This window comes from Lissotriton vulgaris, chromosome 3_1 (genome assembly GCF_964263255.1).
Source record: "Lissotriton vulgaris chromosome 3_1, aLisVul1.2, whole genome shotgun sequence".
Classification (NCBI taxonomy): domain Eukaryota; kingdom Metazoa; phylum Chordata; class Amphibia; order Caudata; family Salamandridae; genus Lissotriton; species Lissotriton vulgaris.
In genome coordinates this window covers 2,133,730,856-2,133,757,320 of record NC_141689.1, presented here as the reverse complement: position 1 = coordinate 2,133,757,320, position 26,465 = coordinate 2,133,730,856, and the positions used below count along the sequence as shown (strand labels likewise).

At 45.5% G+C, this 26,465-nt stretch overlaps 1 protein-coding gene across 2 annotated transcripts in view; it reads left to right on the top strand.

Moving 5' to 3' along the window:
* Positions 1-26,465, top strand: part of SLC30A9 (solute carrier family 30 member 9) — a 783,215-nt gene that overhangs the window by 401,216 nt on the left and 355,534 nt on the right. For both annotated transcript variants that reach the window (XM_086962700.1, XM_086962699.1), the window contains exon 10: positions 6,770-6,825. In XM_086962700.1, the coding sequence (XP_086818826.1) occupies positions 6,770-6,825 (56 nt within the window). The remainder of the gene's footprint in view (positions 1-6,769; positions 6,826-26,465) is intronic.

Genomic DNA, 26,465 nt, shown 5'->3' with positions numbered 1-26,465 from the left:
TTCTTTTTTCTCACACCTGCAATATGTAGTGGAAATATATTATGTTGACTGGACCAAATACACTTGTAAACCCAAACAGCAGTTGCTTTTACACAGCCTCATCCAATCAACAATATTTTAAAGGTAGGTATTGCCTGATGGAGTATTAAAGGAATACAGAGAGAGTATGCCTGGGCTAAACAAATTTTGCCCTAGATGTCTACTGCACATAACGCAGATTTCCTGAATCCAGGTGCATAAACCCCTAATATGCCAGACCAATGCATGCAAAGAAATACCACAATAAGATAACTAAGACCACATCAGTTTTGTTTGAGAAAACTATTGCAGGTTTATTAGGTAAACTAATCTGTTAACTCAAGGGCAATACAAGATCAGCCAGCAATGATATGACCTTAGCTGACTGCCCCCTGGTTAGTCATCAGGCACCAGGTATACACAACGCCTGGTGCTGGATCTTTGGGATTCACTCTTATCTGAACCCCTGATCCAGTAATATTGAGTCACACGCAGATGTGGAGCATTACTAGGCAAGTCCCCATTTGCTCAGGCTTACAACTACCCGTGGGAATAACGTGGTACCGTTGCTTTCACCCCAGGACCCTGTCATAAGGTATTGACACGAAGGCACCCTTTGGGCTTTTTCTTGTGGCTGGTTCCACACAAAAATACTTTGGAAAACCCTATAATTACGCCAACTCTGAGGTGGCAGCAGCTGGCCCTGGGCCCCCCATCATTACTTATGTTATTATCATCCATTTCTTTTCCTGCAGTTAATTTTCTGAGTCGCCCTAGTTGTCACCACCAGTTTCATAGACTGTTATTGCTGCTGACATCAGTGTGTGATTCACGGTGCACAATCTTATGGCATTTCTATATCATGAAATGTAGATGAATGAAGTGTGAGTGTGTAATGTGCTGGCAGAAAAAGTACCCGCCATTCAATGTCCACTGGAAGATGACTCATATAAAATTATCATCATTTACTAATAATGTGTTATATCTTCTGAGCTCTCATATTTATTTTGTTTATAAAAGATGTTAAGGAGCACAATGTTGTAGTTTCACTTCAACATATATTTAACAATTATTTTCTTCAATCTTTTTATAAATTGTTTCTTGCACTCTGTTTGACACACTTGCAGAAATGTAGAGATGCACGACATGCACACTTCAAAAAGATGGAACAAAGAAAACAAACTTGTGGGGCATCACATTAAAAAAACAGAAAATGACATTGCCAGTCTGTAAACAAAAATAAAAAGGTTAATAGATTTTGGAAAGGTATTTTCACTTGTTACTTCGTGTAGAAATTCTTTATTTAGATATAACACAGATATCTTTACTTCTTTCGGTTGATTTTTTTAAAATTGGGGACAAGCTGATTAAGGACTATATGAGAAGCTTTGCTCTAATACTTTTCTACTGGTTTAGCCATAAGTGGAGAGAATCACTGATGTTTAGCTTGGAAGCAAGCACTACGCCAGCCTCGAGATTAGAGCACATACAGTTGCTCGTGTGGTGTTTACTTTGGGAGAACCATGTGTTGATCTCTGCATTCCGGTGTGTGCCAGTCTCACTTTTCACTACAGAGGCTTGATTGCGGCAAGCTAGGAACAGCGTGAAGAGCATCTGTGTGAACAGAGGCAGCTCACGGGTGAGGGGCTGCAGTAACCCGCAGATGTCTTCAATAGCAAACACATTGTGCCTTGTTACAGATATCGGAGCGCTACACACCCATTTTAGGTCTCGTAGCGAAAACAGCACGTAAGCGCTGTGTCTCGCCAGAGATCTTTTGTTGCTGACTGTGCTTCCCAGGAGACAGTACCGGCCGCGCGCATTTCCTGTTGAAGGAGGCGATCTCAGCGGGCCACGCGCTCGCGAACGCGCTCAGCTGCTGTCTCCTGGGAAGCTCCAAACACGCATGCGCATACACGCAGACACACACACACACACGCATACACAGAGACACACACGCCTACACAGGCACACCCCCCCCCCCCACCCCGCCGCCGCACCTACACACACACTAGCGTACCTACACGCACACACAGAGGCTCCCCCCCCACACACACACACCAGCGCACACAGACACACGAGCGTACACCCCTCCCCTCCCATTCCCTCCCACTCACCGGGCTGTTGCTGGGAATCGGGCTCCTCTTGATGGGGTGGGTCTATTGATAGTACACCGGCTCTCCCTGCATCACCTCCGGAAAACGGGACTCCCAACTTCCCAGCATGCACCACGAGCAGGGCTCCCCTGGCGCCGCCTGCGTCCTGGCTGAGGGAGAGAACAGCAGGCCTGCCTGAGGGGGAGGAGTTTTTGTTTCTGCCCTGCTGCGGTTTAAATCGTTCTTGGAAACGAGGAAGGGCTTTTCCAATCTTTATTTAAAATACGAACATCTCTAGACAGGAGAGGTCCGACTGCTGGGCAATGGTGCTTTAAAAGCATCACCTCCGGAAAACAGGACTCCCAGCTTCCCAGCATGCACCGCGAGCAGGGCTCCCCTGGCGCCGCCTGCGTCCTGGCTGAGGGAGAGAACAGCAGGCCTGCCTGAAAGGGAGGAGTTTTTGTTTCTGCCCTGCTGCGGTTTAAATCGTACTTGGAAACGAGAAAAGGCTTTTCCAATCTTTATTTAAAATACGAACATCTCTAGTCAGGAGAGTTCCGACTGCTGGGCAATGGTGCTTTAAAAGTAGAATCGGGCTTGCCAAGTCTACGGATGCTGCTGGGAAAGAGCGAACTGTGAACCTCATACACAGCCCAACGAGGCTGCAAATGTGCCTCCTTCTACCTCTCATGCACGTGCTGGCGTCTGACAGCAGGGGATAGGCTGCTGTGGTGATTCCCACATGGCTGAAACTCGCCGTCATACTTTTAAAGGGGGAGGCAAGTTGTGCCCCCACGCGATGGCCTAGTATGTTGTTCATTTATGCCCCCTTGGCAAGCTGTGTTATTCCCAATGTGCAATACACACCTGTTAAGAATGACCTGTGTCGTCCTGCGTGATCCGACGTGGCAGGGCTGGTCTCTGTTCTCTTCCAATGCTTGGTGTTAACCTGGAATTACTATGTTGTGTTTACAAATGTTCCCCTTGAAAATATGACGGATCTGTGATCTCCCTGCACATGCTTACCCTGCATTTGACTGTCTCCTCCCTTTCTTGACTGCATGCAAGGGCTGCTCAGCATGTCTCATGCAGGATCGTCATGGTGCTCCTTCCTGCACATACTCTTAGTTTGGCCACCTACATGTTCACGCTGTTTGCGTTTCCCATCCCACATGTCTGCGAGAGTTGTCTGTACATTTTAATTGTGCGCGTACTGCGTGGGTTGTGACGCGCTATTTATACATTGTGCTTGCTTTGATGTTGTTGCATGTGTTAGTTTTTAGCTTTGTGAGAATTCTTTCGGCGATGCCATGGACTTTATAATCCTAGTTCTTATCCGTTTTTATGATTGTAGCAAATGTCTAAATGAATTGACTTACATTTATCATCCTGGCTTAACGTATTTTATCTTAACTGCAATGGTCATCCAGCTACAGTATGCTTGTTCTGATGTCCATCCTTTTGCTAGATGTTACTTTGGCCCGTCAGTTACATGCTGTCTGTGCATACCCACACACACATACACACCCGTGCCACCCTCACTCTTCTCCTGCACAGCTTCCTTCACTTTACCACTACCTTTACTTTAGCTTGATCTGGTCACTCCTCCACCTGTGTCTGCTCCATATCCGCCCTCCACCTATTTGCCTACGTTCCTCACCCTGTACTCTCTCTACTCCATGCGCACCCCCGCTCCACCTGAGTCTACTCACCAGCACATTTGTCTACTTCACCCGTATACCTGCTCCACCCAAACAACCCCTTCCACCTGTACCTTCCCACTTCTCAACGTCTGCCCTAGCCTCTACTCCGGCTCTCCCCCTAATTGACCTGTTCCCACCCACCGGCACTCTCCCCTACTCCTGCACACTCTACCGCTCTATCACTCCACCTGCACACTGCACCCCCCCTTCTCTCCACCTTCTTCCTTCTGCCTCCCAACAAGTGAATCCCCTCTACTCCACCTGTAACGCTGCTCCGTCTGAAGCCCCTCTTCTCCACCTGCACCCTCCACCCCCACCTGTTCCCTTCTGCCACGAAACAGGCACATCCTCTACTCCACCAGGAACCCTCCTCCACCTGAAGCCCCTCATCTCTACCAGCTCCCCCTCCACTCCTGCAGCACCAGTTACCCTCACCTTAGCTCTCCTCCCTCCACTGTTCTTCTCTCTCTTTGCCCATCTAGTTTCCCTCCTCTCCATCGGCACTACGATACTTTCTCTCCAGCTGCCTCCATTCGCCCTTACCCTCGGCCTCCCACTCAGCCCTCACCCCGCCTCGCTCTTCACCACCTCCCTCCAACCGCACATCACAGCTCTCTACCGGTGCACATCCGTACCCCCTCTCTTTATCTACATCACTCCACACCACCTACAAACACAATCTCCTGTGATCTCCCTCTGGTCACACTTTCTTCACGTTATTACCTTTCTCCCCATCGAGGACCCCCCCCCCCCCCCCCCCCCACACACACACGCGTACCTACCTGCCTCTCTGTCACCGCGCACTGTCAGTCTCCACATCGCTGGCTCCCTATCGCTTTACTTTCACTTATCAGGCACTAATTCATCTAAATTCTGATGGTGCACAATTGCTAATATATACTGTGTACTTTTTAGAAAAGAACAACATTATAAAAAAGTATATCATTTACAATACTAATAGCTCTAAACATTGTCACTGCGAGACCTATTGCATTGTAAATGCTTGTTGGAGAATTGTAAGCATCTTATCGATGTAGCATTGTTAGAACAAGCGGAAATAGTGATGATTGAATAAACCACAAGCAAATTGTTATTCTGATCAGGAGAAAGGTGGGTTGGGGGTTTGGATGAAACAACGGCGACCATTCCGCCGTGCTCCGGGCTCACTTTGCACTACTGAGGCTTGATTACACCTAGCTCGGAACAGCGTGACGAGTGTCTGCGTGAACAGAGTTAACACACAGGCGAAGGGCTGTAATTACTCTCAGATCTCTTCGACAGCATGCACATATTGCCTTGTTACAGATGTATGAGCATTACATAACATTTTCGGAGAATTGTATGCATATATCAAGACAACATAGGTAGAGCTTGCGAAATAGTGCTTATTGGATAAATCACAAGCAAATTGTATTTCTGATCGGGAGGAAGGCATTGCGGGTGTTTGGGTGAAACGGTGAGGTGGGAGGGTGACTCTCGGTAGTGCGGGGAAAGGGTGATAACCCCACGGAGAGGGGGAGGAGGGCAGGGGTGAAGGAGAGGAAATGCATGCCGAAAAGTAAGCAAGCAGGGGTACTGACACACATGGTCACAAATAAGATAAGAAAGAAGCTCGACCAATGCAGATGAAAAGGAGTATTTGGTTGTTGTGAAGCTGATAAGAAGAACACACAAAGAACAACAGGAAATGGTATGCCACAACCGATACAAACAGAGGAAAAGTAAGCGGCAAGCACATGAACGAATGAAAAAGGGCGGGATGTAAGCCCATTTTATGTATATTAAATACAATAGATTTCACAACCTAAAAAGGAGCCACCGTTGCCTTCCAATGCAACGCCTCATTAATTGTTACATGTAAAGCTGCTACTTAGTAAAGCATTCACACATTTAGAAAACAATATTGTGTATATATTCTTGTGTGACAAGAGGCTCAAGTTTGACAAACTATCTTTAAAAAAAAGTATTTCATGAGTCCCCGTTCCTGCTAACTGGCCACTGCTTCAGGAGGAAGGCAGTGCTTCATAGTCAATGCGCAACCCTTGCGATCTACTATTAGACATGATGCAAACCAAAAACTTTACTTACCTGTAACTATGGGTTTGCAGCCTGGAGTGCTGTAGATTCTCATTCACCCTTCTGCCTCCCTGGATTTGAGCTCAAGTAATGCGAATGATCAATATCATATTGTCTCTTACAACATCTAGCCACTGTTCACAGACCTCTCACTGTTTCACATCTTCACTCGTACATTTACACATAGGGAAAAACACAAGATAAGGTGGAATTTGTGTCCGTGTGCATTGTGGGTTTCTGGAAGAGGTATTGTGAATACCTCGAAACCGAAACTACTCCTTTGAAGAAAACAATTTATAACATTCCGAGTACAGATGTAACCTGGCTAGAAATTCAGGCTTTATAATGTTCCGATGCCCACTTTGGGCCTGGGACTCACTAAAGGAAACTCTAAAAATCGGAATTAAAGATTAGTTTGGTTTAAAACAAAATATTTCGTTTTTTTTATGCAACGGTTTAATACAGCTTGTGGCTATTTCTTAGTTTGAGAAAAAGTGCTGCACCCATGTGAATGTCTGTTAATTAGGTCGTTTCGGTGCTTTCTAATACTTTTCTTCTCAAAAGCACACAGTTGTGAGTAAGAATATTTCAGGTATGTAGATACTGGGACGATACCCCACGATAACTACAGACAATTTTAAATAAACTGGTGTTGTAATATATACAGATGTGTATTAAGGTATTTTCACAACCATGTTTTACAGAAAGCCCTGTTCATTGAATCAGTGGGGGTGGGAGGGCCCTTAATACTAAAAAATATGTTGTTTATTGATTGTGCATTCAAACTCAGTTCTGCAAGACCTTTTCCATTAATAGATTAGTGCATTTATTGAGATCTGAATCTGACTGATATACTTTACCTTTTGTTCTCTCTAGGCTTTGCTAGCATTAGGAATCAGTCAATCCATAAGGACTCCAGACCCTAGTCACCCGTAAGTGGTTTCTTTTTCGCGGCATAATTATGGACTAAAGGAAGATCATTATTTGGATTTAATAACATCTCCAATATCTTATATGCATGTCTCTCTGTCTTGATGTCAGTAACTCAGTTCTATGATTGAATCTTTAGAATGTAAGCTTGCTGTGTGTTTGCAGTGTCTTATGAAAGTATTCAGGCTTTTGGCCTTATTGAACATGAGCTCTTATGAGTTAATAAAAAAGAATCTTCTTCCTTGCAACTTCTAGAGCCTGACCTTGTACAAACACTTCCTCCTTGTGACCTTTCACAGGGTCCCAAGGGTAACACCCTCAAAGAAATTACACTGTAAGCTGAGCAAGGTGAGGGCACTAGCTGCATATGTAGTCTTATTTATGCTGTAAGAGTAGGTTAAACTGCATGGGTTGTGACATATGTGACCCTCATTAAAAGGTGTGAGTGTTATTGCATTTTTAAAGTTAGGCTGCAGCTTATGTTAGCGTATTGCCTGAGAAAAACATACCCTTTGGCTCAATAAACAGAATCATCAAAATCAGATCCTTCCTAGACAGTACTATGGGCAGAACAGCGAATGCGAGCAGGAATCAATGAAAATTTCAGAGGCACAAATATGAGCTTTTACAACCTCAGCCAGTGCATCCACGGCGATGGGCCAGGATAGAATTCCAATTTAAGTCATACAAAAAAACACAGATGATTGGAGTACATTTTTATCCCCACTGTCTGCAAAGTGGGGAAATACCGGAATCATGGCAGGGACCTGTAATGGTTCCTCTCCTGAAACAAAGACTCAAGAATAAATCCAGCCAACTATAGACAAAGAGCCCTTCTTGATGCCACTGGCAACATTTTCGCAGGTTGTGTCTTGGAACATTTAAAAGACTAGGCTTTTTTCGAATAAAGTGAGTTCGAGGCATGTGGGCTGCTGAATTCATATCTGTGCATAGATCGCCGCCTAGTGTTGGGTCCGGATGATTGCACATTGTTGTCCTGGAAGAGTCTTCGAAGTATCACGAGATAGGTGGCTCCTCCCCTGGACTACAGTGCGCATGGGCATCGCCTCCATCCCCAGATTGTTTTTTTCCGCCATTGGGTTCGGATGTGTTTCGGTTCCCTCTTCGGAACCGATAGTAGTTTACGTTTCTACTTGAGACCAAAAGGTCTATAGGCTGGGCGTCGGTATTGTTTCGTTCGGGTTATCTTCTCAGCTCCGGACGCTCTCTGGCCTCCGCGTGCTCTCGGCGCGGACGGGCCTAGTCGACGCTCAAAGTTCCCATCATGGAACGGACTCTGTTCAAGAAGTGCCCGGTGTGCACTTCCAAGTATTCACTCCTCGACGTGCACCCTGTATGCAACAAGTGTTTATCACCGGACCATGACGAGACCAGGTGTATGGCCTGCTCAAAGTTCCGGTGCAAGAAGACCCTAAAGCATCGTCGGGCCGCTCGGCTCCAGGCCCAGTTGGCGGCGCCCCCTGCGACCCTGCCGGACAACATCTTTGAAGGTTTTGAGGTTTCGGACTCTAACCCTGCGTCGGAGGAAGAGAACGACGGCGCAGAGGATGAGGACTTTTATGAAGCTGGCGACGAGGTAGGGGACGACGATGAGGCCATTGCCACCGTGGGGGATAGCTCGGAGGAAGAGCACCCCCAAACTGACTCAGGGGTCAATCCCCAACATACGGCCCAGGTCGAGGGATCGCCTTCGGGCCTTACCCAAGACCTTGCTATTAGTCCAACTGCCCCGCCTCTCGGCCCGGCCACGGACATTTCGGATGAGCCACTCCCGTTGAAGAAAACGAAAGTGAAGCCATCGGGATCCACGCAGTCGGTTTCGAAACCGAAAGTGAAAGCTCCACTGGTGGTGCAGAGGGCTCAGGAGGTGTCAACACCTAAGACAATCAAGATGGCCGACTCGAAGAGCCACGCCAAGATGGCCGACCCCAAGGCCTCGGGGTCGGCGCCGAAGGCAAAGGTGGCCGACGCGGCTGCGTCGGCGCCGAAGATGGTCGGGGTCGACGACACAAAAAAGCCTCCGAAGAAGCGCCAAGGCGATTCCAAGGCTCCGGCTGTACCGGCTCCGACCGTCGGAACCAAGGATGGCACGGTTTCGACTCCGAAGACGCTGACCCCGGCAGACTCAGCTCCCGACTCAAGGGGAGCGCACAAGCAAGTCAAGCCCTCTCCGACATTGGCGAAGAAGGTGGTTGAATCCCTCCAACGGATTCGAAGCGCTGAGGTTCCCGAGCCGGAGGGAGTGAAGCCGAAGCCCGCATCGAAGCCGGCGAAGGCGCAGACGCCTATTCGCTACACCCTGCCGCCAAAATCGGCGCCGAAGGCCTTCGCTCCGAAGCAGGGGGCGGACGTGCCCTCGAAAGAGACATCGACGTCCAAGGCAGCGTTGGCGGTGTCGAAGCCTCGGCTCCAGCCACTCGCAGAGGAAGAGCGCCGAGAGGTCTTCATCGACGCCAATACTGGGAAATTGTCCCTCCTCAAAAGAAAAATCACCACGGAACCGGTGCTAGAGCATTTTCGGATTCCTCTTAAGAACAAGAAGGACTCGACGGGTGCTTCAGACCCTATGGAGCCTTCATCTCCCACACATGTGGAACGTTCTCCAACGTGTTCTAATGCGGGGGAAGGTGAAGATGAGGAGGGGGACGAGTACAACTATCCGGCGTACTCGGATCCAGAGGAGGAACATGGACCTTGGTCTGCCGGAGCTGACCCCGACGACCCGCAATCGGGTCAGGAACCGCAGCTATTTGCGGCAAAGACCTCACCGACGGAGGACTCGGCGGCCTTCAGCGCTCTACTCGAGAGAGCTGCGGCTAACCACGATGTCGAGCTGCACTCAGACCCTGTGGATGTGGACTTTTTATTTGACACTTTCTCAGTAGCCGAAAAATCAGTCAAAACACTACCAATGCTTAAGGGGGTGCTCAAACACGCAACGGAGGTCTTCAAGGAGCCCACCCGGGCGCGTGTCATCAACCCTCGCATTGACAGAAAATATAAGGCAGCGCCCTCGGATCCAACATACATCAAGGGACACTTGCCTCTGGACTCGTTGGTTGTATCTAACGCTCGGAAGAGGGCGAACTCGCAAACCACTGGTGATGCTCCTCCCCCAGACAAAGAGTCCAAAATCTTCGAGGCCTCTGGGAAACGAATTGCTGCACAGGCAGCTAACATTTGGAGAATCTCAAACACACAGGCCCTACTTGCACGCTATGATAGGGCTCATTATGACACCTTAGAATCACTACTGCAACACTTGCCTGACCAGTACAAGGAGGCAGGAGAAATGCTGATTCAGGAGGGAAAGCTCATTACAAACGCATCCATAAAATGTGCGCTGGATGTGGCCGATACAGCCTCCAGGGCAATCAACACCAGTGTGTTGCTTAGACGGCATGCTTGGCTTAGAATTTCAGGGTTCAAGCCCGATATTCAAACAACAATACTGAACCAATCAGTTAATCCTGACCACCTGTTTGGCCCTGAGGTGGATGCGACGCTGGAAAAGATGAAAAAAGATACTGACACTGCCAAGTCTATGGGGGCCCTCCAGTCTCAGCAGTTTCGGAGCGGTTCCTTTCGTCGCTCCACGTCCAGAGGCACCTCAAGGGGTCAGGCATCGCAGTCCACCCAGTATTACAAAAGTAACACTCCAACCTCATACAACAACAAGAGTAGAGGTGGCTACAGAGGCAATAACGTCAAGGGCAGGGGACGTGGAAACAACAGCTCCAGGTCCACCACCGCCAACAAACAGTGACGTCTTGTCACTGCCCCCCGACCATACAACACCGGTCGGGGGGAGACTCCAGCAGTTCCTGCCCGCGTGGAAATCCATCACCACGGACAGGTGGGTCAAGTCTCTTATCCAGTACGGTTACTGTCTGGAACTTACTTCCATTCCACCAAACATACCCCCAAGAAGCCGTCCTATGTCCGGCGAGCACTTGACCTTATTGCAGCAGGAAGTCCTAGTCATGCTGCAAAAAGGGGCAATAGAGCTCGTCCCGTTGCAGGAAAGGGGTACAGGCGTTTACTCCCTGTATTTTCTAATCCCCAAAAAGGACGGATCCCTCAGGCCCATCCTGGACCTCAGGCCCCTCAACTGGTACATTCTCTCGGAGCACTTCCATATGCTCACGTTACAGCAAGTACTCCCTCTGCTTCAGCAGGGGGACTTCCTGGCTACGCTGGATCTGAAAGATGCATATTTTCATATCCCACTGCATCCTTCCCACAGGAAGTATCTCAGATTCACAATCCTAGACCAGCACTACCAGTTCAGGGTTCTGCCGTTCGGGGTCACCACAGCGCCAAGAGTCTTTACCAAGTGCCTGGCGACTGTGGCGGCGCATCCGCGACGACAAAACGTCCACGTCTATCCTTATCTGGACGACTGGCTCATTCAGGCAAAGACAGAACAGCAGTGCGCAGACCATGTGTCACGCACTATTCATCTCCTGCACGATCTGGGATTCTCGCTGAACTATCCAAAATCTCATCTCCAGCCCGCCCACGTACGGCAGTATCTGGGCGCGACGATAGACACGCTGGCAGCCACTGCGCAGCCAAATTCAGTGAGAATCGCCAGCATCCAGACTCTGATCCAACGATTCAGACCTCAGCACTCGCTTCCAGCGAAGGTGTTCATGCAGTTGATAGGCATGATGGCCTCCTGCATCTCCATCGTCCCGCACGCGAGACTACATATGCGTCCGCTTCAGGAGTGCTTGGCACGTCAGTGGACTCCGGCTCATGGGCAACTGACAGACCTAGTGTTGGTGAGCGGTCGGGCGTACAACTCTCTGCATTGGTGGAATCCACAAAACCTTTGCAAGGGCCGACCGTTCCAGGAGCCTGTGCCACAGATTATCCTGACGACGGACGCCTCCCTCCAGGGGTGGGGAGCGCATGTACTCCAATACACGGTGCAGGGACTATGGACACTACAGCAAAGGAAGATGCACATCAATGTGTTGGAACTGATGGCAGTCTTCATGGCCTTAAAGGCGTTCAAAGTACATCTGTGCAACAAGGTCGTGTTGATCCGGACGGACAACATGACGGCCATGTACTACATCCAGAAACAGGGAGGCACACACTCTCCACAGCTGTCTCATCTGGCTCAGAGCATGTGGAAGTGGGCCATTCAGAGGAACATCTTCCTCATGGCAGAGCATCTCCCGGGCAAGGACAATCAGATGGCGGATCTGCTCAGCAGGCACAGCCATCAAATGCACGAGTGGGAGATACATCCATCAGTACTCCAACCGTACTTCCAAAAGTGGGGTCATCCAGAGATAGACCTGTTCGCCACGCAAGAGAACGCAAAATGCCAAAGCTTCGCCGCCAGGTTCCCACACCCGCAATCACAGGGCAATGCGATGTGGATGAACTGGTCAGGCAGATTTGCGTACGCTTTTCCCCCAGCACCTCTGATACCGCTGGTGGCACGCAAGCTCAGGCAGCACTCGATGACTCTCATCCTGGTTGCTCCAACGTGGGCTCGCCAACCATGGTACACCACGTTTCTGGAACTCTCCGTGGTACCGCATCAGAGGCTTCATCTCGCCCCCAGCCTTCTGACGCAGAGCCATGGCGACATTCAGCACCCAGATCCGCAACAGCTCAACCTGGCGATCTGGCTCCTGAAGTCCTAGAGTTTGGCTACCTCAATCTTCCTCCCGATTGCATGGACATCATTCGAGAGGCAAGAAAGCCCACTACTAGAGCTTGTTATGCGGCTAAATGGAAGAGGTTTGTCATCTACTGTGTTAACCACAATATTGACCCGTTAGATGCTTCCATTCAAAACATCATTTGTTACCTGTTCCACCTGTATCAATGCAATTTGGCGTACTCTTCCATCCGCATTCACCTGTCTGCTATGGCAGCATACCTCCAGAATAGGCAACACCTGTCGCTCTTTAAGGTCCCTGCGATCAAGGCTTTTTTGGAAGGACTCAAGAGAGTCATTCCACCAAGGACACCACCAGCTCCAGAATGGAACCTCAATGTGGTTCTTACAAGACTGATGGGTCCTCCCTTCGAGCCACTGCACTCTTGTGAGCTTCAGTTCCTAACTTGGAAGGTTGCGTTCTTAGTAGCAATCACATCGCTACGGAGGGTTAGCGAGCTGCAGGCGCTCACCATCCAAGAACCTTTCTTCCAGGTACACGCTAACAGGGTTGTGCTCCGCACTAACCCTAAATTCTTACCCAAGGTTGTATCTCAATTCCATATAAACCAGACAATTGAGTTGCCAGTGTTTTTCCAGAACCCAGAGACGCTGGCGGAGCGGATGCTCCACACCCTTGACGTTAAGAGAGCCTTGATGTACTATGTGGACAGGACAAAGGTTTTTCGCAAAACCAAGCAACTCTTCGTTGCTTTTGCCGCACACCACAAGGGAAACGCTATCTCCAAAGCTGGGATCGCTAGGTGGATAGTGAAATGCATTCAGATCTGTTACGCTAAAGCTAAACGCACTCTCACAATTCCACCAAGAGCCCACTCCACTAGTAAGTTGGGGGCCTCTATGGCTTTCCTAGGTAACATTCCCTTAGAAGATATTTGCAGAGCAGCTACTTGGTCAACCACACATACTTTCACAAAGCATTATTGTGTAGATGTGCACTCTAAACAGCAGGCAGCTGTTGGCCAGGCTGTTCTCAAAACGCTTTTTCAAACGGCTACAGCTGGCACGGGCGGCCGCCGCTAATGGAGGGACTGCTATGTATTCTATGCACAGATATGAATTCAGCAGCCCACATGCCTCGAACTGCAAATGCTACTTACCAGTATGCATCTGTTCTTGGCATGTAGGGCTGCTGACATTCATATCGCCCGCCCTCCTCCCCGGCGCCTGTAGCAGCTGCAGCATTCATTTACATATATTTATATGCTCTTAGCATGGGCATCACTCACATACTTCACTCCATCTCTGCCAATGGCTAAAAACAATCTGGGGATGGAGGCGATGCCCATGCGCACTGTAGTCCAGGGGAGGAGCCACCTATCTCGTGATACTTCGAAGACTCTTCCAGGACAACAATGTGCAATCATCCGGACCCAACACTAGGCGTCGATCTATGCACAGATATGAATGTCAGCAGCCCTACATGCCAAGAACAGATGCATACTGGTAAGTAGCATTTGCATTCCTATGTTCCAGGCTGGGTTTCGATCAAAGCACTCTACACTGGATAACATTGCTGTGTTTCAAACAGTCCTTGACAAATATGTTACGTCAAATGCTCACATTTTATATTGTGCTTTTATAGATTTTTCAACTGCTTTTGACAGTGTAGATAGACTGATTTTATGGAGAAAAATGGAGAATTTGGGAATTCCTGCAGATCTTTTAACAATTATAATCTCCCTTCATATGGCAACATGGTGTTGAGTCCAAATGGGGAGTGAAAAAGGCCTAACTGAAGAATTCCCCACGAAGAATGGGTTGAAACAGGGATGCTTACTAGCTCTCTTATCATTCTCTATCTACATTAGTGATCTACCAGGGCGTTTCTCCCAAATCAAAAACTACCCTACGAAATTGGCACAAGTTGACTTACATTGTTTAATGTATGCAGATGATATAGTTATATTTGATCGTACCCCAATAGGACTGCAAAGTAACCTGAACGAATGAAACCAATATGCAACTGAAAATGTTCTGCTGCCAAATATTACGAAAACAAAAGCTCTTCCTTTCAGTGGTAGGTAAACCAATTGAGACAGTAGAAGAGTATGTGTATCTGGGCTGTATTTTCACGAATAATCTACAAGGTACAGCCCAACTTCAACATTTAAGTCATAAGGCAGAATCTCATGTAGGGGCTTTAAAGAGACTGTATCGCACTACGGGTAATAGACACTTTAAAGCTGTGTTGGAGGTTTATAGTATGAAAATTCCACCGATTCTATCATATGCTATGGAATTCCCACAAATTAAAACATGGCAATCTATAAAGGTAAAGGAGGGAATCATACTTCGAAAATTAGTAAAGGTATCTCAGTCTGTACCAGTTCAAGCTCTTTGTCTAGAATTATCTCTAACGGGAATCTTTGCTTGAATAATTTCTAACATCATAAGGTGGGCATATAATCTATTACACGCAGCACCAGACACTTTAAGGTATCCCTTAAAATTGGAGACTTTCAGAGAGAAAGCATCTTGGTATACTTTTAATAGGAATTTGTCAAAGGCTGTTGAGGTTTCTCAGTGCACTGTAGCACTTTTACAGGAGTGGTCCCCAGCACATTTGAAGCTCTTTTTAAAACGTCTGACTCCTAGAATCAGTTAAGAAAATGGCAAAGAATATTGCATTCAGCTAAAACAGTATAAAGCGTTCGCTGAAGGCGTAGATTTTAAAACCCATGCGCCCTATTTACAATTTCAATTAGAACATGTGGTAAGAAGTTGTATTCTTCATTTAAGGATGGGAATACTTCCATTAGCAACATACCTAGCCAGTTGGGACGGTATAAATAACAATAAAGGTATAGGTCAATTGTGTAAAGGAGGACAACAAGATTTATTTCATGTTTTACTAATTTGTCCAACACCAAGAATGGTAGAGGCTCTGACGATTTATAAAACCTATCCAATTAAAGCATAAAGCGACTCTAGCTCATGACTTAATTATGCTGTATAACTCTCCAGTCAATGAATTAGTTTGTCATAACGTGTTTAAATTCTTTAAAAGTTTTTGGAAAATTGTTCTATAATAGAGCACATAATGGTAACATTTTTATCCAATATAATGTTGCACAGGTGGATTTTAAAGCATTTTTATTGTTCTATTTTTATAATGAATTTTAAAAGTTTTATGATTGTATTTTAGCAAGGATGAGTTCATGTGTATGTATTTGTTGTTCTCAGTAGAGGTCTGAATCGAATAAAATATTGTATTGTACTGTATTGTTAGTGTATTGCGAGTGTGTGACCTTATTTATTAGATGTTTTATATAGTGCTGACATGGTCAGTTGGTGTCAGGGCCTTTCAAATAAGAACAGTTTTGCTCATAAGAACAATGTTGCTCGGTTTTAGGACTGTTTCATGTTTATCGTAACATAGAACATGCCTGATTTTGACAAGTAGTGTGCAAAATGTGCTTAATATGCTTGTTTACTTAAGTAAGTAAACTTTATTGTTTAGTTACCTAAAACTTGCTATATAACACAATATAGTCATCAAATAGAGCATCTTCAATAAATATCATCATCAAAACCATCTTCAGTCCGATTAAAACCCCCAAGGTTAATGTCAGATTAAGAAATTGTTAACCTAGATCAAATGTTTTGTAATAATGATCCACAGCTATAAAGCACCAACTATGAATATCATCTAAATACCTTTTCCTAATTCGAAGCTAGTGAGGAAGGCTCATATCTACATCTTACTATTCATGGACATTCTAACACTAACAATATAATTACATCTAAAATGTACGTAATAGCAATGTTGTGACACTGAATGGCGGTTTGTGCAGAATAGAATAAGTGCTAATTGCCTTTGATAAAATACCATTTTCATATTAAAACTATTCTTATAACCACAGTGAAAAACAACCTAGTTTAACATATTAATTCGTGCCTATTTATTAAATTCATTGTTCAGGATAAAACCATTAATACTCATACTATTTAAGACCAATTCCTATAATCATTTTTCCCTATTTTCTCTCTTTTTATTTTTTTAAAACACTATGGGGCCGATTCACAAAGTTAATCTGTGGCAAAAGTCTAACTTTAAGACTTTTGGTATTCACAGAGGACATTTACTAGTTGTATCTTTACATCTGCAGTCAGGCCGTACTCTGCGCACCTGGGCTGTACTCTCCGCACCGTAGCCGTACTCTCCAGCTCCGGTGCTTAGAGTACGGCCCGAGTGTGGAGATTCCGGCCCGACTGGGGAGATTCTGGCCCGTCTGCAGACGTACAGATATGACTCGTAAATGACCTCTGTGAATACCAACAGTCGTAAAAGTAGACTTTTGGCTCAGATTAACTTTGTGAATGTTTTACACAGCCGAACCTTTCATTTGAAGAACAAGCTTGAAGCAGAGGAGGCAGAACGTCAAAGGTTGTTCAAAGGATGGCTACTGAAGGGAATCCCAGTCGCTTACCGTGCACAGCTCATGATGGACATCTTTTGGATTGACTCCAAAATATGAAAACATATTTTGTTAATGGTGTTTACCTAATTGCCTAACTAGAAAATGAGAGATAAGTTCGGTTCATTTGTTAATCAAGTTTAGCTTATCTACAGTGTTCGGAAATGTCTTTGTACTCCTCAATTCTAAAAGAATGCTGAAAAATTAAACGCAACACTTGAGGTTAGGTGCAACAGAAGGAGATCGAGAAGACCCAAATTAAGTTTGAATAAATCTAAATGATGTATTCTGTCTAGAGCATAGTCCACAAAGTACATTTCTTATATTATAATTGAGTTAACAAACTAGGATGGCAGCATTAAGCGTGTTTTTCATCTTTGTTTTATAAGACTGCCAAGACTGCTGAAGAGACTGCTCTTTAGAATTGGTACAGGTTACTCTTTGGAGAGGAGAGGTCTCATAGAATTCCTTGCTGTGTCGCTCTGTAGGATATTCTTCTGTACTTAGCTAAGCACCAAGAAACAGGAACAGCTTTGCCCCTAATCGGTATGTTCAAAGCAAATATTCTGTTTATCAGGGAGCTTTGTATAGTGTTGTTTATAGCACTGAGGTTTTTTTCGAAGCACTAATGTTTGTCCAGGTGAAGTATAAAAATAGCTTTGCGGTGTAAGTCTAGTGAGTAAATTCACAAATCAGATATTATTTGCTCCAACACCAAAGAGTGTCAGTCATTTCCGTGCTCGCCAGAAAAATTCTGATTTCACATTTACCGTCAAGTCCAAAATGAGTGGTTCTGATATGGACTCTTCTTTCCACAACTTGGGAACCTGGACCCTGAGGCCCGGTTATACTGCAGCTAAGTTATCAAATGGCAAAACATTTTTAAACATTTTTATTCTACATCAGAGCTTTTTCAGTATCTTTCCCCCACTCTAGAATTTAGTCCTTGAATATTGAGAAGAAATCTTGTTCTTCAGAACAGTGGTTTGTTAGTTAATAGCACATTATCCGACAAGTCCCTTTTTATGTCTCCCATAAAACAGCACAGGCGCTTGTCAATTGCAAGACAGGTTGTCATTTTACAGTGGGCTTAGAGCCCCTGTCCATTGTTTGCCTTTGGCTGGCCTCATTGTCACACTCATTTTCTTGTTTCTTAATTGTTAGCTTCCGTAGCCTTTCTTTCTTTTTGTGTTAGGTCCTTCCCGGAACATGGACACATTACTTGAGCTCATCCATAGGTCATTTCTCAGGTGCTATGGTGCTATTTTGTTTTGTTTAAGCATTATACAAGAGTGCATTTGTATTCCATACTCCACCTCCTTCCATGTTACTATTTCTCCCTCTGTCCCAAGTGCCATTCTTGCTTCCTTCCTTCCCTCCAACCTCCCACCTTCCCTTGCAATTCTTGTTTTTCCAACAGCGCCTTTGTCCTCAACCCTGCCCACTAACCCTCCATTGTCCGTTTGCTTCCCTAGCCTCATCTGCCTCACCTCTAAAGTCTGTTTGATTCCCTAGCCCCTCTTGCCCTTTTTTGTCCGTATTCCATATCCCCTCCCACCCGACTTTCATTGTCCATGTGTATCTCCTCCTGCCTCCATTGTCGACTTGCTTCCCCAGATCTGCTCGCCCAACTTCCGTTTTTAGCTTGCTTCTCCAGCCTAGCTTCCATTCTCAGCTTGCTGCCCCAGGACTGTCCAGTTGCGCCTACCCTCCATTGTCCTCTTTCTTCTCCAAAAGCCTTATGCCCACTGCCCGCTGTCTGTTTACTTTCCCAACCCGTCTCACCCACCCTCTACTGTCCATTTATGTCCCCTGCAACTCCCTCCCAACCTCCATTGTCAGTGTTGTCCTTGGCATAGCCAATAGGTCTCGCCTTTGGGACCTTATAAGTGTTTAGCCATGCAACGGTTGATGTTGCTGCACCAAGAATATTGTGCTGCATAACTAAATACTTATAAGGTCCCAAAAGCGAGACCTATTGGCTATGCCAATGCTTGTTAAAACATCTTGGAGTAAAAGTAAAATATGATTAATTCTCTTTAAAAAAAAGTGTATTTAATTAATATGCAGAACTGTTTCACCTTAGTACATCATATGATATCAGTGCATTGAGAAGTATTTGTTTGTTGTAAAGTTATTGTTTTCAAACGGGAATTTAGAAGCATTTATTCTCTGCCCCAGCCTGACAACAATGCCAATAGTAGACCAAGAGGCAAGTCATTTGTTTTCTGCACCCTTTGAATGGCCTGGGTTCCTATTGTACTTGGATAACAATATAGTTTAATAAATCAAATATGGCAGAAGGTTTTGTACAGCGCACATCCAGAAGTCTTGTATTTCGAGGTCCTCTTATTTTTTTGCTTGAATCTCTTTATTACATTTTTTATTACATTTACACACTAATACACTCCTTCAACATAATTTATAAAGACCATGTAGAAGATTCAGGCTCATATGCTGTCCATACAGTACATTAAAATAGTATTGCACCATCTACAATTAATGCTTTCAACAAGTAACTGGTATCGGGTGAGCAATGTTGCTACATTCAGCAGATTTAGTCAGGCCCCCTTATAGGAGTCTGCAAAAGTTTCCACAGTAGGGTTCACCATTGCATTGTCATGTAAAGAGTCCATCATATAAAAAACTAAAACTAACATAACAACTGAAGACCGTGTTTACAGCCCTTTCTCCCCCCCACCCACGCGCTTCCGGCTTGTGATCAGTCACAGCTGTGAATCTGGAGACGGAGATACAGCCCAGTGGGGTCTCAGTTAATTGAGAGGTGGCGCAGTACAAGAAAGCATCAGTTCAGGGAGATGACAATCGTCTATTTTGCCGACTCCTGCCCGCTTACTGGTTAGGCCCCCTTCTCCTCATTATCCCGTATAGATACCCAGAAGTCTGTTAATATTGCGTCCCAAATAGTGGCCGCTGGATATATTTGCGCAGTCACAGGGTATCTTCTCTGTGCAAAACTGCACTTTGGGCCTGTGCCCACACAAGAAATGACCATAACCAAGCCTAGATTGGGGGGGTTCTGGTGACTTTAGTGGTTAGGTATCCCAGATCGAGAAATCTGGAGGTTATCTTGTGTTTCTTGGCCCTAGGAAATACACCCAGCTCACAAAACTCCCATGTGTTGAGGACAGTGTGCTCCTTTGAGTCCTGTTATATGTGGTAATGAAGAAAAGGGGGAAGTGAAATATAACAGTTGCCTATTATCATTTGGTTCAGTTTTCAAGCAAGGTTTAATCCAAGTTTTTTAAATTTCATATTGTGCAATTAAGCCACTAGATGTATATGCTTCGCTTCCCCCTACTACCACCTTACATCCAACGTTCCCCTCCCAAGCCCCTGACCACCACCCTGCTGCCATAAATGTGGCCCTAGTTCACACCACAGACCACTCACTATTTGTGACCCCTGGGTAAATATTCTTGAGTACCCATGGCATGGACATTCATCTATTTGTGGGTTTTTCAGTGGCGAAGTAAGAGAAGGCTGTGCAGAAGAGCATTCAAGATTGATAGCCCTCTGCATAAGATCTGCTACGCACTACGTAAAAGTAGCCCCCAGAAGGACTGCAAGCCCATTCCACCAGAGCTAAGGCTGCTGTCATTGCCTTTGCGTTTTCACTGCCTGTTCTTGACCGTTGTCAGACAGTGACATGGACATTGGTGCACATGTTCGAGAAGCATTACTGCCTTGACAGCCAGGTCCAACAAGAATGATATTTTGGTTTCAGTCCACTCCACAGACCTTCCACCTTTGGGAGATACTGCTTTTGGTTTGTATTCTAAAGGTGACGAATCTGCAGGTAGAAGTATTCATCAGAAGAACAAGTTATTTACCTTTGGTAATGATCTTTTTATCTAAACGCAGGTGCTCTCTAGGGAATCTCCATTATTAGTCATACGCACTGAATACTCCAGCCCTTGTGCAGTGATCCTGAAGCACTCCTTATAATATATCTACTTAAGTGTTGATGTTTGCCTTTGTTCCGGAAGGACTGGAAAAACAGATAAGACATGAATATTTTGCAGCCTATGAGAAAAACTACAATGGCCAATTTTTTCAGATTGCATTAAAAAAATTGCAATATATATGTATATGTAAATTTAAGGCAAATTAACTAGAAAATAATTATTTAGCAGTTTAAATCTCGTTCACAAACATTTTTAACCCTTTCTATGCTGATGACGGAGCCGCTCCGTCATCAGCTGCGGTGGCGCTGTGTTGATGACGGAGCGGTTCCGTCATGGCCCTGCCGCCGCGCCTGCGCGGTGTTGATTTCGCGCCTGCGCGGCGCGTTCTATTGAGCCGGCGGGGCCATGACTGAACCGCTCCGTCACGAGCACAGCCCAACTGCGGCTGATGACGGAGCGGTTCCGGCATCAGCATGCGGCCGCCGAGCGGCCGCCCCGCCCACTTAGCGCTGCGGCGGAATAGCCGCCGCAGCGAAGTGGTTAAAAAAATAGAAAGATGACGGTAGCAATGACAGTTGTAGTCCTATAGGCTGCCATTATATAAATGTGAAAAGAGCATCTGCGCCTTTAAGAGCCCAGAGACTACCAGTATCCCATCATGCCCAACAAGTGGCAGTTACTTCAGTTCTTTTTTCTGGCTCCTGATGACAGGATCTTGGAGCACTGAGCTCTGCCTTTTTGGCTCTTTTTCCTCAAAATTTCACTAGGAAATTTTTGACAACTGTTTCACTCAACAGATTTCATCAGTTCAAGTGATTTTCTGCCTTTTTCTGACTGCTTTTTATTTAACCAAGGGAAAGAAAATTCTAGCTTAATTTGACAAGTGTCCTGCCTGCGGAAGGATGAAGGCCAAGTGAAACCCTCATGATGTCTGTATCGTCTGCCATCCTGAGTGTCACATTCCTGACAGGTGTCAACACTGCAGGAAGTTTTTTTAGGTGAGATCTGGGGAAAAGTAAAATAATTGTCTCCATGGTACAGAGGAGCAATGCATGCAGCTTGCGCAATCAAAAGGTGAGACATCAAGGAAGAGAGGAGAGGGTCCGTTTTCTACCAGGGCTCCTCTACCCACCTCTGAGGACTCCAGGCGTTGGAGATCCAAAGAGACATGCCTTCATCAAAAGCAACGTTGTTCCAGGTCTGTGTCGAGGGCATCGACGTCAAGACAAGGTACAATCCCTACATGTTTGCCATTGACGACTGGGTTAAGAGAAGTTTGACGTTGAGGAGTCAGTCGACACATAGGAGAAAATCGACGTTGAGCAGTCTATTGACATCAAGACAATCCAGGCCAGTGGAAGAAGTCAGAAAATCAAGACCGAGACGTCTACCATCTACTTCGGACTGAATATTCCAGGGCATTTTCGCCATTGTCTCCTATACTACTTCCAAACTCTCCTAGACCTCCTCCGACTCCTCTTCCACCTACTCTGCCAGTGCTGCAACCACACTGCTGAGGCCTTTACCTTCTCCTCCAAGATCATGTTCCAGATCTTGTCCTTGTTCAAGACTTTTCAGACATTGCCATAGGTCCCAACGTTCCTCGTCACAACCTTCTTCTTGATAAACACATCGCCATCATGCATCCAGGTCTAGCACATGTTTGACATCCTTCTACTTCTTCCTCCTGTGCTCGGAGATATTCACCATCATTGTCTGATTCTCTCCTACCAAGGGTCTCTCCAGTGGATGACATCAATACCTTTCAAGAGGTGCTGATGTGAGGCGCATTAAAATTGAACATTCCAATGCCGGCTCCCACTCCATCAACATCTGTGATTTTTTTAATGCTTCACCAACTGGCAGCGTCCAGAACCCTCCTACCAATGGTTTGGGGTCTATTGGAACCAGCAATGAGGCGGTTCCTTACACTGGCTTCAACTAAATCAGCTCTGTCGAGGCTACAGAAAAAGTATAGACCTCCAGAGTAGGACCCGATGTGTCCCCTCAGACTCTTTCCCGAATTCATCCTTATTTATTTATTTAAAGTTTTATATTGCTCGAATGTGACCCAAGAGAGTATTGGAGTGCTTTATAAATGATCAGGGTGAGAGAATACGGTCAGGCTGACAATAATAAACCATAATCACTATAACCGTACAGGAAGTAGCTGTTCCCAGGCACGGGTGAAGAACTTCCTTTATTCCAACGTGGCATTTTATAAGTTATCAGGATGAGAGAATCGGGTAAGGCAGACAATAATAAACTATAATAACTATCACAGTAACAGTACAGGAAGTAGTAGTACCCAGGCAGGCTGAAGAAGTTCCTCTAGTCCAACAGAGAGATCAACGGAAGAGGCCAAAGTGTCGGGAGATAGACCACAAGTGCGGACAGTGTGCATTATCCGTGCCAGAGAGTAGAGATCATGGGCGCTAGAGCAAGAATTTGTTCATCAATACCACTTTCACTTGTTTTTTTAAAGATGCAGGTGAAGGGTTGACTCTGATTTCAGATGGTAAGGAACTCCAGATTATCGGGCAATGCCAGAGAAGGCTCGATATTTTTGTTTTCTAATTACATTTCTGCGGTTTCAACAGTAAATATGTGGTGCTTTTTGATGTCTAGAGCCACCAGACAGCTCCAGTTTTTGTGCCATGTACCTCAGGTGTTGGAGTGTATGTAACCTTGTGGCAAAGACACTGGATTCTTCTACTCCTTATTCTACAGTCTCGTCAGACAAAGAGAGTAAAGTTAGATTCAGTTGGGCACAAGGTTTGTGGTTCAGCTGCCACCACCATGAAAGCAGCAAGTGTGTGTGCCCTGCTGTGCAGATATGACTAGCCTTTTGGGACTCCTTGAAAACGTTTGCCGAAGACCTCCTGAGAGATCGACGAGAAGACTTCCTTAAGGTGGTAAATAAAGGCATGATGGTCTTCAACTAAGTTATTAGCCCTGCTGCATACTCTTCTTTATTGGCAGACCAAGGGTACTGTTATTGCTTAGCCCTAAGAAGTCCCTCTTGGCTTTGTCTTACAGCCCTACACCAAGAATCCCAACAATGTATTCTCAATCTTCCCTTCTCTCGTATCACCTTATTCAGCAGTCATACCAATGATGAGAAGGTTCTGATGAAGTCCAAGATGGAGACCTTGAAAACGGTAGGTCTACTGAAATTAAAGGAACAACTTAAACACACCAACAGCCTTATGAACGATGTTTCTACATGCAGAGCATTCATAACACCTCAATGCTATCAAGGTCACCACCAGCAGCATCAAAAAAAGACCTTTTCAGCAGCATCAATGTTGTGAACCCAGGGGAAGAGTTAGCCACCAGCCTGCTCAAGCAGGAAATATCCAGCAGGCTCAAAACAATGAATCTCTGCTTCCCCCTCTTTCTTTACTCATGCCGGTAGGGAGAAGTATATCCCTTTTCCTGACAGAGTGGCAATCCATCACGAAAGACACCTGGGTTCTGAATACTATACATAATGGGTATTGTCTCAGGTTTACCAGCCCACAGATGTATTTGCCACCGCAGAAAACAAAAAACACCTAGGCTTTGCCTCGTACTTCCAACCAGGGGCAATGGAGAATGCCCTATGGATTGACTGGTCCAGCAAATTTCTCTATGCTTTTCCTCCGATCCCACTGATTCCATCAGTTCTTTCAAAGTGTCTTACTCGAGGGCCGGAATGATCTTGATAGCTCCGGATGTGAAGCTGCCTTGCAGACCGGATCTTCTCACAATGTTCGGAGGTCAGATGGTTCATCCCACCCTCTCCTCTTTGAGTTTGGCAGCATTGTTCCTGAGCTACTGCAATATGGGCATTTGAATCTTCTACAAGAAGGTATGAACATTCCGAAGGAGGCTGAACGATGGTCAGCACGTTTGGCTTATGCATTTAAATGGAAGAGATTCTGTATTTGATGTTCTGACAAGAACTTTGATCCTATGAGCTGTCAAAATGAAGTGATTCTTCCTTATTTGCTTCATCTGGTCAAATCAGGCTTACAGTTCTCTTGTGTATAAGGTAATTTGGCTGCAATTACGACCTACAGAAAATGTCCTTCACAAACCTCTTTTTTCAAAATTCCTGTTGTCAAGAGCTTCGTAGTGTTTCAAAAGGGTTTTCCCTCCCTTTCGGCCTCCATCCCCTCCCTGGAAGTTGAACATTGTCCTTGCACACCTCATGCAGGTCCCTTTGAGCCCATTCATAAATTCTTGTTGTAAGATCTCTCTTGGAAAGCTGATTTCCTAGTAGCTATTACGGCAGCATAAGGAATTTGTGAAATTCAGGCGTTATGTTCTCCCAAACCGTACATGGTGTTCCATGCTATTAAGGTGGTCACAAGGACTCATCCAAAATTCCTACTAAAAGTTATGTCTGGTTTTCACATTACTAAGGTAATTTCTTTGGGTATTTTTTCATCACCCTTCTAAACCAGGGGAAAGGACTCTCCATTCTTTAGATGTCAGGTGAGTCTTAAAAATGTTTTACCGGACAAAACAAAAGATATCCGCAGATCGGACCAATTGTTTGTAAACTATGGGCCGGTCCTTAGCCACGTCCAAACAGTCTATATCCCAGTGGATAGTTCATTGCATTTTCTTATGCTCTCAGAAAGAAAATACGTTTCTGTCTTGTAGACCTAAAGCTCTTTCCACTAGAGGGAAAGCAACTACTACTGCTGCTTTAATGAGAAACATATCAATAGCTGAGATATGTAAAGCGGCTACATGGAGCTCTTTTCACACATTTACCAAACACTATTGTTTGGTCTCAGATGCTAGAATAAATACTCAAGTAGAACTGGCCTCCATGAGAAATGTATTTGCTTAATTTTGTCTGTTGATTGTCTCTGTTCCTCTTCCCCTGCAATTATGTGGGGATAGGCTTGCTACTCTATTCAATGCTTATGACTACCAATGGAGATCCCCTGAGAGCGACTGAATGGTTTCTTACCTTTAATCCCAGTTTTTTGTCAGGGGAATCTTCTTTGAAGTCACAACAAGCCCTCCCCCATCCCCGGTGCAAGTGACGGAGACAATTATTGGACAGTTTTCCTGTGTAGTACTGCCACTTCTCTGCAAAAAGAACTGAGGTAACTTCCATCTGCTGGGCATCATGGGATAATGGCAGTCTCTTGGCTCTTGAAGGGACAGATGCTCATTTCACATTTACATATTGGCAGCCTATAGGACTGCACTGTCCTCTCTGCCTTCACCTTTCTCTTCTTAATAAAGGTTTTGTGAAAAGATTTAAACAGCCAAATCATTCTTTTCCAGTTAATTTGCCTGAAATTTATATATATTTATTACCTTTTTTAAAGGCCATCTGAAAACATGTGGCCGTTTGAGCCTTTTCATAGGCAGCAAAATATTCATGTCTTAAGGGTTTCCCCAAGCCTTCCTGAAGTAAGGAGAACATTTAAATTTAAGAAGATATATTATAATAATTGCTCAGGGATCCCGGCACGTGGGCCGGGCTATTCTGTGCTTATGACTTCAGTGGAGATTCCCCCGAGAGATAATTGGGATTACAGGTAAGAAACCATTCCTTC